General features: G+C 61.5%; 2 protein-coding genes across 3 annotated transcripts; one reads left to right on the top strand and one right to left on the bottom strand.

The window, feature by feature from the left end:
- Positions 1-428: 428 nt before the first annotated feature.
- Positions 429-3,419, top strand: CA14 (carbonic anhydrase 14). The gene is made up of 11 exons (XM_068994987.1): positions 429-674; positions 803-823; positions 1,444-1,623; positions 1,692-1,834; positions 2,238-2,333; positions 2,407-2,473; positions 2,564-2,721; positions 2,793-2,922; positions 3,023-3,043; positions 3,113-3,197; positions 3,295-3,419. Exons 1-11 carry the CDS (start codon positions 623-625, stop codon positions 3,374-3,376), a joined length of 1,035 nt encoding a protein of 344 aa, XP_068851088.1. The 5' UTR covers positions 429-622; the 3' UTR covers positions 3,377-3,419.
- A 211-nt stretch (positions 3,420-3,630) lies between these two features.
- Positions 3,631-5,915, bottom strand: APH1A (aph-1 homolog A, gamma-secretase subunit). Of its 2 annotated transcripts, none has more exons than XM_068994992.1 (7): positions 5,794-5,915; positions 5,330-5,488; positions 5,029-5,102; positions 4,793-4,915; positions 4,557-4,715; positions 4,280-4,403; positions 3,631-4,133 (listed from the first exon to the last, which is right to left on the bottom strand). In XM_068994992.1, the coding sequence occupies exons 1-7, from the start codon at positions 5,904-5,906 to the stop codon at positions 4,130-4,132; spliced, it is 756 nt and encodes a 251-aa protein (XP_068851093.1). In that variant the 5' UTR covers positions 5,907-5,915; the 3' UTR covers positions 3,631-4,129. The 2 variants fall into 2 exon arrangements, with proteins under 2 accessions (XP_068851093.1, XP_068851092.1); XM_068994991.1 differs by having other exon boundaries at positions 4,588-4,715.
- Positions 5,916-13,476: the final 7,561 nt, after the last annotated feature.

Below are 13,476 nucleotides of genomic sequence, written 5' to 3'. Positions count from 1 at the left end.
TGGGCGCGGCGGCCCCGCCCCCCGCCGTTACATAACCGGGGCGGCGCGGCGCGTGGGCCCTCACGTGGGGGCGGGGACCCGCGTGACGTCAGCGCTCGCGCGTGGGGACCGCCCGGGGGGCGGGGCTCCTGGGGAGGGGGCGGGGCCGGGGCAGCGCGTGCAGGGGCTGCCCGGCGCTCCCCCCGCCCGGCGCTCCCCCCGCGCGCTCCCAACCCAAACCCCCCCCCCACCCCCTCATCTGCCCCCCCAAATCCCGCCCAGGGCCCAGAGCCCCCTGCCCAGCTCTCCCGCCACAGGAGGCCCAGGGTGACCCCCAGACCCCGCCAGGCCCCCACCCCACGACCCTCCACAAGGCTCAGGGCTCCCCTCAGGCCCCCCCAAACCCGCAGAGCCCCCCCCCCAGAGTCCCACGAACCCCGGTCCCACAAACCCAGCACCCCACAAGCCCAGAGATTGCAGCCCCAGAGCCCCTGGAAGCCCACAGCCCCATCTCCACCCTCCCCACACCCCGACACCCCGGGCATGGCCCCTCCAGCCCTCCCCGTCCCCCCGGGGGGGCCCGTCCCCCTGGGTGGGTATTTAGGGCCGGGCCGGTGGCACCCGGCCCCCCTTGCCCCCCGCCATGCTGAGTGTGCTGCTGCTCCTAGGGGGCCTGGCCCCCGCCCTGCCCGCTGGTGAGTCCCCCCGGGGTGCCCCTGGCAGATCCCGCTCTGGGGTGCAGCCCCAGCCCCCCCAGTGCCCCCATGTCGGGCCAGGGGGCTCAGCCGAGCGCCCACCCCAATGCCTCTGCTGTCCCCCGCAGGTCCCCACTGGACGTACGAGGGTGAGTGGGGCCCCACCCAGGGAGCCCCCATTTATCCCCACACCCCGAAACCACCCCCACACCCCCTGAGCTGCGGGGCTCACGTGGGGGTCCCCAGCAGGTAGCGAGGTGCGTGGGTGACAGGCCCCTCTCGATCCTGGACACCTGGGTCCCCCCAAATGGGCAGGAGGTGGGGTGGGTGACACCTCCCCCTCCCCTGCCTGCACACCTGGGTCCCCTAAAACAGGCGGGGGGGGTGATGGGTGCAGCCCCCCATTTTCCCCGTCCTGCCCCCCCCCCTCGCCCCCCTCGCTCCAATGGTCCCTTTGTGCTCCTTTACATAAGGCTCCTGCTGCCAAATCCAATTAGGATCCGGCCCTGGCCAAATCCCGCTAAGCCCCATCCTGCCGGGCCCAGGGGACCCATGGGTGCCCCCCCGGCCCTGCAGGCTCGGCTTTGTCCCCGCTCCCCCGGCCGGAAAAAATGTCCCCAGCAGATTAACGAGGCCCTCGGGAATGTCACCCGTGTCCCGGTCTGGAGGGCCCCGAGGGCGTTTTGGGTCACGGGGCCCCGCTGGGTGAAGCAGCCCCCGGGGTGAGGTGGGGGGGGGGGGGTCCCACCTGGGCTCTGGTCGCCCTCAGGGCCCCACGGGCAGCAGCACTGGCACGAGGGACACCCGGAGTGCGGGGGCCGGGCGCAGTCACCCATCGACATCGCCACGGCACGGGCGCAGCCGGACCCGTCCCTGCCGCCGCTGCAGCCCGAGGGCTACGAGCGCCCCAAGAGCCCCCGCCTGACCCTGGCCAACAACGGCCACACCGGTGAGCGCCGGGCGGGACAGCCGGGGAGTCCCCGGCGTCCCAGCCCTGCTGACCCCCCTGTCCCGTAGCCGTGCTGGCGCTGCCGCCGTCCCTGCGGCTCCGGGGGCTGCCCCGCACCTTCGCTGCCGTGCAGCTGCACTTCCACTGGGGCCGGCCCGGCCACGCCGCTGGCGCTGAGCACCTGCTGGACGGGCACCGCGCCCCCGCCGAGGTACCGGCGGGCACCGGCCGCGGAACAGCTCCGAAAATGGGTCTGGGGGCGGGAAATGGCCGAGGAATGGGGTGGGAAAGGGGCACGGGAACCGGCCTGGGGTAAGGAAGTGGCATGGGAATTGTGTGGGAAATGGCCGTGGGAAGGGGTGTTGGTGTGGGAAACAGCATGGGAAGAGTGTGGGAAATGGGTTTGCACTGCAGGAATTTGCTGCGGGGAATGGAAAAGGGGTCGTGGTGAGGGAAATGGGTCCAGGGATGGGAAACGAGTGCAGGGAGGGGATGAGGTGCAGAAGAAAAGGGTGGGAAATGGGAGCGGGCAGCAGGTCTGGGCACTGCGAGAGATGCTGGGATGGGAGCTGGGGCAGGGGCTGGGGGCCCAGGGGGTTCCCGCTGTGCTGCAGATGCACGTGGTGCACTTCGACGCCGAGCGTTTTGCCGACGCCAGCGCGGCGCAGCAGCACCCCGGCGGGCTGGCCGTGCTCGGTGTCCTCCTGGAGGTACGGACCCCACACCCACGGAGCCCCCCCCGGCTCCCCCAGCCCCCCACTGACCCCCCGCTCGCTCCCCCAGGTGGGCGATGATCCCCACCCCGCCTACGACAACATCCTGAGGCACCTTGGCAGCATCCGCTACACAGGTGAGGAGAGGGAGGGGGTGGCAAAGGCAGAAGGCAGGGGGGGACCCCAAATCCCCCTCCCGGTACCCCCAACTGCTCCCCCCCCCCCAGGGCAGACCGTGGCCATCCCGTCCTTCAGCATCCGGGACCTGCTGCCCACGCACCTGGACCGCTACTACCGGTACAACGGGTCCCTGACCACCCCGCCCTGCTTCCAGAGCGTGCTCTGGAGCCTCTTCCCGCAGCCCGTCCGCATCAGCCGGGCACAGGTAGGAGCCGCTCTGGGGAACCCCCCGCGTTCGGTGAACATGCCCCCAGCGCTGCCCCCTTCCCCTTCCAGCTGGAGCAGCTCCAGGGAAGCCTTTACTCCACGGAGGAGGCCGAGCTGGAGGAGCCCCAGCTCCTGGTGGACAATTTCCGGGCCCCGCAGGAGCTGAACCAGCGCCTGGTGCTCTCGTCCTTCCCCAGGGGTGAGTGGAGGGCTGGGGAGGGCCCCCTGCACCCTCCCACGGCTCCTGGAGCCCTCGGGGGGCACGAGGCGCTGGTCCTGACCCGCCCTTTCCCTTACAGAGCCAGAGGGATATTCCACAGGTAGGGCCAGGCCGGGACTGGGCGGGGGGGTCACCCCCGGGCCCCCCTGAACCCCCCGGTGTCACACAGGTGAGGTCATCGCCATCATCTTTGGCGCCGTCGCCGGCTGCGTCGGCCTCTTCCTCGCTGTCCACTTTGGGGCCAAGCGGATGCGGTGAGACCCCCCCCAGCCCTCAGAGGGACCCCCACAGCAGGGGGGCCCCGATCTCCACGGAGAGACTCCCCCCTCACCCCGCTCTCTGCCCCGGCAGCGCGAGGCGGGCGCAGGCGCAGGACGTCGTGTTCAAGGCTTCCTCCCGCCGCTCCCCCATGGACACCGGACCCTCCCGCTGACCCCTGGGCTGGGAGGGGCTCCCGCTGTCCCCCAGCCCCCCACCCGCAGCCCCACTGCAAATAAAGCCCTTTCCCCCTCCTGGTGGCTCTTTGTGGGGAGGGAGTGGGGGCTTTTGAGGGGTTTTGGGGCTGGATCCTGTCACCCCCGAGAAAGCAGGAACCCCTGGGTGCCCCCCAGGGCTGGAGCAGAGCACGATGGAGGGAGCGACCCCTCTCCCCCTCCCCTTCTCCCCAGCAGCCACAGTGTCCCGTGCTCTTGTAAAAGGATTTTACTCTGAATCAAAAAATAATTTACCCCCAACACCCCCTGGGAGCTGAACAGGGGTGAGGAGGGCAGAGCACCCCAGTCCCACTGCCCCCCACCCCAGAGCATCACCCCCAGCACCAGTGGCTGCACCAGGGGTAGGGACCCCCCCAGGGTGACAAACACGAGGGAATGGGGGGTGCTGCCCTGAGTTCCCCAGACCTGGACTTCCCCCAGGGCATCTGGCCCACCCTGCCTTGCCCAGAGCCTCAAACTGAAGGAAAGGTGTACCAGAATCTGGGAACAAAGGGAAGGGGGTGGTGGTCAGACCCCAAATCCCCCAGGAGCACTGGTCAGACCCAGTCAGACCCCAGACTCTCCTGGGAGCATCAGTCAGACCCCAAAGGCCCCCCAGGAACACTGGTCAGACACAAACTCCACGGCTCCCTCACTCCTTGGGAGGCACCTGCAGCGCCGAGTAGAGCATGACCCGGCCCTCGGGTTCCTGCTTACCTGGGGGGAAAAGGGGCACTTCTGAAGGTGGGGGTCGTTTGGGGATTCGTGGAAGTCCCTGGGAACGTGGCCCCCATCCAACAAGAGCCATCCCAGCAGCTCTGGCCCCCCCAGCCCCCAGAAGTGACGCCCCGGCCCCCCCTTACAGGAGAGGCACTTGAGGATGTTGCGGAAGGAGCCGCCAGCAGTGCTGAAGGCCCAGAGGCCGGTGCAGAGCGTGAGGATGAAGATGGGGCCCAGGCTGGCCTCGTACCACGGGTTCAGGAAGGTCTGGGGACACAGAGAGGTGGGTCACACCTTCCTGACCCCTCCAAACAGCCATGGCAGGGAAAGGAGTGCCCAGCCCTGTGGAAACCCACCTTGAACCCCTGCTGAGCTGTGTGCCCCCAAATCCCCCGCGTGCCCCCCAAATCCTTCACTGACCTCCTCCAGCCCGGGGACCCCCAGGACTCACCAGCCCTGAGGCGAGCAGGTGGCCGCCCACCACCAGCCCCAGGCCCCCGGCGTGGCGCCGCTCACAGGCGTCGAAGAAGATGACGCCCCAAAAGGTGTGGAGCAGTACCAGGGCCATGGTGAGGAAGGCTGTGGGGGGAGACACGAAGCCTCAGAGCCAGAGCCTTCCTCCTCCTTCTACTCCCTGCCGTGTCCCCGGACCTCACCGGAGGTGATGAAGTAGTACGGGGAATCCCCGTGGATCCCGACGGTGCCCGGCCCGCTGGAGTCCGCTAGGATGTTGGCGATGGAGAAGATGCCGCTGATGATGCCGAAGGAGAGCCCGGACACTGCAGGGGAGCCGGGGGTCAGGGGAGCCCCTGTGGCCTCCACAGCCCCGGGCTTGGTGGGCTCAGGGAAGGGCAGGAGAGTTGGATGCAGCACTCGGCGCCGGGGGTCTCACCGTAAGCCATCTGCCGCAGGGAGACTGGGGACCTCCCATCCTCGCTGAGGGTCGCCAGCCCTTCATCTGCCTTCCTGCCCCGCCAGAGAGAGAGCGTGAGCCCCATCCCATGGGAGAGGGGAAGGGAGAGGCACGGGCCAGCGCCGGGCGAGGAGAGACGGCTCCTTCCCGGGGTTTAACAGGGAAGAGACTTGGTGGGGTTGCTCTGGACACGGAGCCCCAACATCTGCTTTGGCTCCCCCAACCCCAGGGACACCCCAGCCACCGGCACAGCTCCCCGGGCCCCCGGGCCGGCTCTTACTTGAGCAGTTTGAAGCAGGCGAACCTGCAGAGCTCCTGCAGCAGCACGGCGGCGGCGGCTCCGAGCAGCAGCAGCGCCGCGTCCTCCCGCCCGCTGAGCTGCACCCACACGAACCAGAGCAGCGAGGCCGCGAGCAGCGACAGCAGCCAGAAAAACGCCCTGGGGGGAAAACGGGACACCCGGCTGGCGCTCCGGGCACCGGCACCGGGCAGAGCTGCTCGGTACAGCCGGGCTGGGAGCGCCCAGCTGCGCCAGCGCTGCCCCCTCACCCCAGGGCTCCCTCACTCCGGGAGCAGCTCCCTCAGCCGCCCCCGGCACCATCAGCACCCCAGCGTCCCCCAGGGCTCCCCCGGCCCGCCGATGGCCCCTCAGAGCATCCCCCAAAGGCCTCTCGGACCTCCCGCAACGGGCTCCGGGCCTCCCCCCCGGGCCCCTCAGCCCCGCTCCCGGGCCGCCCCGCTCACCCCGCCACCAGCACGAGGACGCGCAGCGGCTCCGCCGCCACCGTCAGCAGCACGAGCGCGGCCGCGGGGCCGAGCGCGATCGCGGCGCACCCGAAGCACACGGCGGCGCCCATGGCGGCCGCGGGCACCGCGCCCCCTGCCGGCCCGGAGGACCCGGCCAACCGCCCCCTGCCGGCCCGGAGACCCCCGCGGTGGGGGGGGTAGGACCGGGGACACCCGGGACAGCGGGGACACCCGGGACATCCGGGACAGCGGGGACACCCGGGACAGCGGGGACACCCGGGGCAGCGGGGACATCCGGGACAGCGGGGACACCCGGGGCAGCGGGGACACCCGGGACATCCGGGACAGCGGGGACACCCGGGGCAGCGGGGACACCCGGGACAGCGGGGACAGCGGGGACACCCGGGAGAGCGGGGACACCCGGGGCAGCGGGGACATCCGGGACAGCGGGGACAGCGGGGACACCCGGGACATCCGGGGCAGCGGGGACACCCGGGAGAGCGGGGACATCCGGGACAGCGGGGACACCCGGGACAGCGGGGACACCCGGGGCAGCGGGGACAGCGGGGACACCCGGGGCAGCGGGGACACCCGGGACATCTGGGGCAGCGGGGACACCCGGGAGAGCGGGGACACCCGGGACAGCGGCGGCACTGCGGGACACCGCGGGGACACCTGACACGGTCTGCGCCCAGCATCACCTGTCCGCAGGGTCACCCATCGCCAGGGTCACCTGTCCCCAGTATCACCCATTCCCAGTTCCTCTCCTCTCCTCTCCTCTCCTCTCCTCTCCTCTCCTCTCCTCTCCTCTCCTCTCCTCTCCTCTCCTCTCCTCTCCTCTCCTCTCCTCTCCTCTCCTCTCCTCTCCTCTCCTCTCCTCTCCTCTCCTCTCCTCTCCTCTCCTCTCCTCTTTTCAAGGAATTCTTCTTTAAACCGGCATTTTGCTGCATTCCAAGCCCCTCATAGCTCCCATTCTGATTCTGTCCCCCACCACCGCTGTTTACAGAAGAGCTGGGAAGAGCAGGAAAACTTTATTTAGACTATAAACATTCCACCGTCCAGCAAGAACAGCCTGGCCGTCTCCAAAGTCCCCGCTCCGGATTCCCAGGGGATGGGCAGCTCATTCCCCCTCCCTCTGGACTGACGGCGCTGCAGGGAGCGCTGGGCAGTGGTGCCATGAGGGGTCGGATTTTTCATACATCTTCACGTCTCCTGCAAGGAAAACTCCAAACAATGTCTCCTCCAGCCTCTTCCGCAGGAATGCCAACTCCTGGGCACGAGGCATTGTTCAGGGGAGAACGGGAGCTCCCGGCTGCGTTGCGTTAATTTCCCTTCTTGTTTTGCTTCCGCCTATTAAATCTGGGAAATGACACAACGCGTCCGAGAACCGCTGACTTCATCTGCACCTTCCTCCTTGGACTGAATCCCCCGACACGGCACCAGGCTCTGGATGCCCGGAGCATCCCTGGGATGCAGCCCCCTCAGCACGGCAGGAACCAGGAGCCTCCTTCTCCCTTCTTTTTTTCTCTTTTTCCTTCCTTTCCCCCTCTGTTTTGGTTCACATGTTGAGTTTTCCCTCCCTTGCTGCTCTGTTGTTGTGGCAGATTTTACTGTTGGATTTTGGCACAAAAACTTTAATAATTAAAAAATAAAGACGTAAAAGCAGAAAGATTGAGCAAAATAGGGATTTGGGGAACAGGAAACAAGGTTTTGGGATGGGAGATGGAAAAGCCCTTGGTTTGGCTCCTTTCTGTGGCTGCAATGGGTTTGCTCCCTGGTGCCAGATGTGAAGAATCAGTAAGAAAAAAGGGGAAAAGAAAAAAAAAACGGAGCGAAAAATAGAGTGGTTTCCTTTTCCATCCAGAAACACAATTCAGGATCTGCACCTGGGATGCAGGATGCTGCTGGGGTGTTCCAGCTGGTCACAGCCAGGGAAGAGCAGCTGTTTCCCCCTTTTACCACCGTATGGCACATTTTATCCAGGTCCCTTAGTGGATTCTCCAAGCTTTCCCAATTTTTTCCCCATTTTTGCAAGTCTTACGCCATCACACCCAGTCCTGAAGGGTCATTCCCAGCCCTGAGCCAGCAGACCCCGCTGAATCCTGACTCCCAGCTCCCACGCCAAGCGTTTGTCCGTTCAGCCCCACCCACCCATCGGATGAGCCATAACCATCCTCACGGACCTTCCTCGCCCCTTCCCTCCCCATTCCTCTAATCCCATGATCTTTTAACCCTCCCGTGCTCCCCCAGTGCCTCCCGGCTGAGCCGGCGGCCCCAGCCCTTCCCGGCCCCGGGATTCTTCACAGCGAGTTCAGATTTCTGCTCGGGTTGGAACTTTTGAGTTTCGATGTTATTTTTGTGGAGGAGGGAGAGGAGGGTCTTGTGGAGAGGAGGGTTTGAAGAGATTCACTTCCTGCTCGGCATTCCTTGGCACTTAACCCTTTGCCAAGCATCTCCCTACGCATGGGAGAAGCTCCTTCTGCAAAGCACAGAGAACCCCAGGGAGGCTGGGAATTGGCTTTGGGATGCGCTGAAGAAGTTCTTCAGTTGGGTCCACTCTTGGTAGGAAAAAAAGCCTGCTTTGGGGAATTTTTGGCTTAAAATCCATCCAATTCCTTAAAATCTGCAGAAATCCTTGTTTTAAAATCAACAGGAGATGAGACAAACTTTTTGGTCACTCCCAACCCATTCCCTGGCCCTGCGCCCCAAAACACAGCTCCTCCTGGACCATCCAAGACTCATCTTGCTCTTTCCTGGTTTTCTAACTTCCATTTTCAAGAGTCACCAAAATACTGATTTTTCACCACCTTATTCATCTCTGTCTCCTTCGCTTCCCCTTTTCCTTCCCCTTTCAGTCTGCACCAGTTCCCACCTGGATCCCGCCGGCTCCTTGCAGGAGCTCCGCTGCCGGCTTCTCCTCCCCAGGGTGTTTTCACCCACTATAAAATAAAATAAATCTATGACCGTTCACGTTTCTTCCTCTTGATGGGGAAACTGAGGCACGGGACGGGGAAATGAAGCCAAGACAAGAAAATCCCCCAAGATTTTACGGGAAGTCAGGACTGACTCTGGCTCCCAGTCAGCATTTCTGCCTTCTCTCCCAGAAGAATTTGCTATTTATAGCTCTGCTTTGCTCCGTTAGAACGTAATTAAAACCATCCTCTCTCCATATGAGAACGCATCCAGCGGCACTAACCCTCCCCGGGGAAAACTTCCCCAGATTTGCGATTCAGCCACCCGAAACGCCTGCGCAGCGGGAAACTTCCACCGCCGGAGCACGGGACGCGCTCAGCGCGGCACTGCTTCAGCCCCGGGCACAGCCCGGGCACAACCCGCGCTGCCGAGGACGCTGCTCGGCTCAGCCCCCCGAGTCATTTCCTGCCTCCGCGGGGACGGCTCGGGAAGGTCCCGCGGAGCACGAGCGGAGCCGCTCCGGCAGCCGACACCCAACGGAGGACGATGAACTTCTGCATCGCGGTGCTCCTGGTCCTTCACTCCTTACCCGGTAAATGCGCTCCCCGGGTTTTACAGCCTTTTCCAGGGGCAATTTAATTTTAGCTCGCTGCTCTGATTATTCCCACGCTCCTGGGATGCCGCGGGGCACTGGGGGGGGGGGGGGTCTGGAGGCTGAAAGATCTTGGGGGGACTGGCTCGGAGAAAGGGGGCTGCGGGGAAAGAAACGCCGGGAAAACACGATGTAATTACTAGAGGTTCCATGAAGCCTGTGCTTGGAGAACAGTGGGATAGTGAATGTTTCCCGCACTGTGTTCAAATCATTCGCAAATTCCAGCTGGGAGCTATTAGGAGACAGAGAAAAAAACGCAACAGGATTTCCTGAGAATTACGTGGGCAGTTTGTAGATGGGAAAGAGTGGAATCAGGGTACTTTGGGAGGAAAACCCCAACCTGGAGCTGCTTAGGGATGAGCAAGATAATCCCCCACCTCTGGGAAGGTGGGATACGGAGCCGCACCGGCTGAGGGGACTGGAAACTCTGCCGTGCCAAGAGCCTTCCTCTTTCTCCTCCTTCTCCTTCTCTTCACCGAAGGAACGGACCCAAACGTGAAACGTCAGGCGAGGGGATTCCCAGCTGGAAGCTCTTTTCGGGATACAGTTGCCTTATTATTCTTAGTGTGACTCCAACGTAAATACAAGAGCCAACTCGGAAGGGTTTGTGGGAAAGCTCCGGGCACAGGATAACGCGCTCCAGAGCCCGAGTTCGGCGCTGCCGGAGCGTTTTCGAAAGATGAGCACGATAAGGAGCGGGGGTGGGTGGGCAGGTCCCAGTTTCGGTCCAAATTTCCCCGAAAGCTCAGGGTGGGGCTCGAGGCGTTTGGCACCGCGACGGGTGAGGCCGCGCTGAGTCCCCCCTACAGAGCCCCGATACCGCCCTGGATTCCCCAGTCTCAGTCAGTTTCCAGAGAATTCCCCAATGAGAATTCTGGGACCTGGGACCTTCTCCCCCTGGCTTTGCCGGTACTGGGAAAGTCAGGGATATGAGAGGAAGAAGTGGGAGGGTTTGGAAAGGGACCTGGAGCTGCAGCTGGCCTTGGGCATGACTGAAGGCATCAGTCCAGCCATTAATGGTGTAACTTATAATGACAATATTATAATTATTTATGACTATAAATGAGTATCAAACTATCAAACTATAAAAATATCTCATTATTCCATGGGTATCTTCCGTTCTCATGAGTATCTTAGTGTACTAATCTGTGACTATTAGATTCGATTCGAACATTCCCGATTAATTTGCTTTAAAAAAATCCTCCCAAAACCCATGAAAAACCCACAGAACCTTTGTTTGGGATAGGGAATGAGCCACTCGCTCCAACTGTGACAATGTCACATGGGTCAGAATTTATTTATAGTGGCTCAGCCCTAAGGAAACATGAGAGTCCCTTCTGGGCCCTTGGCAGCTCCACAGTCAAAGGCGCTGGAGCAGCTGGATCCTGGATGAGCAGCTCATCCCAAAGGGAGATCCACCCCGGCTCCGGGTCTGGGTTGCAGAAGCGCAGCCAGAGGCTCCATCCCTACCACGGCATCTCTCGCTTCCGGCACATCCATACCCAGAAATGAAGGAAAACCCCAGCTCTGCTCTAACCTCCCACACCTTTAGCTGGGATCTAATTACGGGTCAGGTTGTAAATCCATCCCTCCCACAGGAAATGGGTTTTGCCCAAAGCACCGATAAATCAATGAAACTTCACGCGACCCCGCGCCCACGGCTCGACCCGAGGCTCCACACAATGATCCCCGTGTTGTTCCTTTGCTTTCAGGGAAGGCGGAGGTCGAAGATGACGTGGAGGAGATCGCACAGGATTTATACGACTACATGGCTCATTTAAGTGAGAAATGCCTTTTTAAAAGCATTTTTACCATTTTCCACAAGCCACGGGAGGGAGTTGGGATAACCGGGGCTGGAAAGGCTGTGGGAGTCTCCATCCAGCCTCTTCCAGGCAGGGAGATGAGGCTTTGCCCACAGAAAGGCGCTGAGAAGCGACTGAATTGAGTCCTCTGAGCTGACCGTCATTCAGGTTCCATGGGTTCATGGAACAGATTGGGTGGGAAGGGTCCCTAAAGACTTTCGTGTCACCCCCTGCCATGGGCAGGGACACCTCCACTAGCCCAAGCTGCTGCAAGCCCCATCCAACCTGGCTGTGTACACCTCCAGGGATTTATCCAGGTTGTCCAGATTAATTGGAGTTACACTGTCTGTTCAGAGGGGAAAAGCTGGGTGATCACAACCCAGGACATGGAGGAGGGACTCATCCCTCCCACGCTGCATAGGTGTCCCCAGCCCCCATAGTGCCACCTCACCGGGAGCTGTTTCCATTCCAGGCAACTACTACTACTCCACAGAAGATTATTACTACGACAACATCACGGCAACCCCCGCCACGTACATGTATGAGTTGGATTCATACGAGGTGAGTCGGGTTCCTCTTGGTATTCCCCTAAAAACCAGGTTTTCCTCACCCAAATCTCTGCCACAAGGAAAAATAAATGGATTAAACCTGCTGATTTTTAGACCCCAGAACAACTCCAGTGAGTTTGATCAGAGCATCCATGAACAGCAATCATGGAATGGTTTGAGTTGGGATTTATTTTTTCAGCTTGCACAGAAACTGTGGGAAATTCCTTGTTTTCCCAATTAAACACTATCAAACCCATCCCAAAGAGGGATCTGTCTGCATAGGAGTTAAACCTATGCTGTTACTTACCACGTTATTTATTTTTCTCCACATCCAGACAAGCACCTTTGGAGAAGTGGACTGGGATAAGTTGTTTCCAGAAGAGAATTCCACCACCGAGATTTCAGGAATACCAGATACAAATGCTCCAGGGGATTCCAGGGATGCTGAGGACAGTCAGGTGGGTGCTTGGGGTGCTTGTCAGCTCATGAGCTCTGCCACGGGTTTTCAGCACATTAAAATGTGGGACTTTGGGACTGATTTGTTTTCCTTGCCCCACCAGGACTCCCAGGAGTCATTTGGATCGTCCCTGCAATGCCACCTCACCCTCATCGTCCTCCTCAGCTTCCTGGGTCTCCTGCTATGACCCCTCCAGCCTCCTCCTCCCAAGGTACTCTGGGATTTCAACACTCACTCAAAGCACGTCCTTTAACCCAGGGAAATCCAATTCTTTCTGAAGCAGCAACTTTCCAAAGCAATGGAAAGATAACAAACCCTTCCAGGCACCAAGCTGCGAAGCCAGGGAACCCACCAGCAGCTCTGATCGCCACTGGTGGCCTGCAGAGGCTTTCCAGGGCGTTTTCCCAATGACCTCTTGGCATTCAATGGGACCTTCAAGGGTGCAAGCAACCAGGCACCTCCCGCTGCTCATCCACCCAAATCCCCCTTTCCATAAAACCCTGCAATGGTTTGGGTTGGGATGAACCTCACAGACCAGCTGGTTCCACCCTCCTGCCCAGGTTCCTCCACAGCTCCATCCCACCCGGCTGACATTTTCCCACAGCTGAAGCTCTCCAACATCCCAGGAAACGCCGACCCCCCTCCTGCCACACGCGGGAACTTCCTCAGCTTTTCCCCTGTTCCAGACACGGCAGCTGGGATGGTGACCAGGACACTGTCAGGCATCGACCACGGATGACATCCTCTCCATGAGGCGTTGCCTCCGTTCCAGAAGCGCCGTGCCTTTGTGTCCAAAGGTTTTGCTGGAGGGACGGTGCCGCCCCGTGGCGCGAACACGGAGAGCTCTGCAACGCCTCAGTCCTCTCCTATTTCCTCGGATTCTGCTGTAAATAAGAACCTCTGCCAATAAAACCCCCAACACTCAGTGTGTGGTCTGTCATGGTAAATAATTCCTAACCACCACCAGGACTGGAGTAACAAACGCAAGCAGCGCATGCAGCGCTTGTCCCATCAGAAGGATCGTCTCGAGCCTCTAAACCCAGCCACGAGCTTCCAGCTTTGCTCTTTCCACATTGCTCTTTGCACCGTTTATTCTCCAGAAACGCCCGCAATATCTGGGTGCGATGAGAAGCTGGACCAGAAAACGTCCCACCACCCCAACTCCCCCACACGGAGAGCAATCTGTTGCAGAAATGGGTGACTTTGGTCGAGAAGTGGGAGTTAAACTCCTTTTGGGGGGAAAGGAGCGTGATTCCACGCTCGGTGCCTATGCTGCTTTTCCTTGGAAGAGGAAGAAGGGCTGGAAAA

This window comes from Aphelocoma coerulescens, chromosome 25 (assembly GCF_041296385.1).
Source record: "Aphelocoma coerulescens isolate FSJ_1873_10779 chromosome 25, UR_Acoe_1.0, whole genome shotgun sequence".
Classification (NCBI taxonomy): Eukaryota; Metazoa; Chordata; class Aves; order Passeriformes; family Corvidae; genus Aphelocoma; species Aphelocoma coerulescens.
The sequence above is the reverse complement of the archived record's forward strand: the minus strand, read 5'-3'. Positions and strand labels throughout refer to the sequence as shown.

What these genes read in the sequence shown, in the direction of transcription:
- APH1A (XM_068994991.1), bottom strand. Translation starts at nt 5,906, where the DNA reads ATGGGCGCCGCCGTGTGCTTCGGGTGCGCCGCGATCGCGCTCGGCCCC. An exon ending in GTACTACTTCATCACCTCCG is followed by an intron (nt 4,716 to 4,792) that starts GTGAGGTCCGGG and finishes CTCCCCCCACAG; the next exon opens with CCTTCCTCACCATGGCCCTG. An exon ending in ACCTGCTCGCCTCAGGGCTG is followed by an intron (nt 4,404 to 4,587) that starts GTGAGTCCTGGG and finishes CTGTGTCCCCAG; the next exon opens with ACCTTCCTGAACCCGTGGTA.
- CA14 (XM_068994987.1), top strand. Translation starts at nt 623, where the DNA reads ATGCTGAGTGTGCTGCTGCTCCTAGGGGGCCTGGCCCCCGCCCTGCCC. An exon ending in GGCCCCCGCCCTGCCCGCTG is followed by an intron (nt 675 to 802) that starts GTGAGTCCCCCC and finishes TGTCCCCCGCAG; the next exon opens with GTCCCCACTGGACGTACGAG. An exon ending in TGCTCGGTGTCCTCCTGGAG is followed by an intron (nt 2,334 to 2,406) that starts GTACGGACCCCA and finishes TCGCTCCCCCAG; the next exon opens with GTGGGCGATGATCCCCACCC.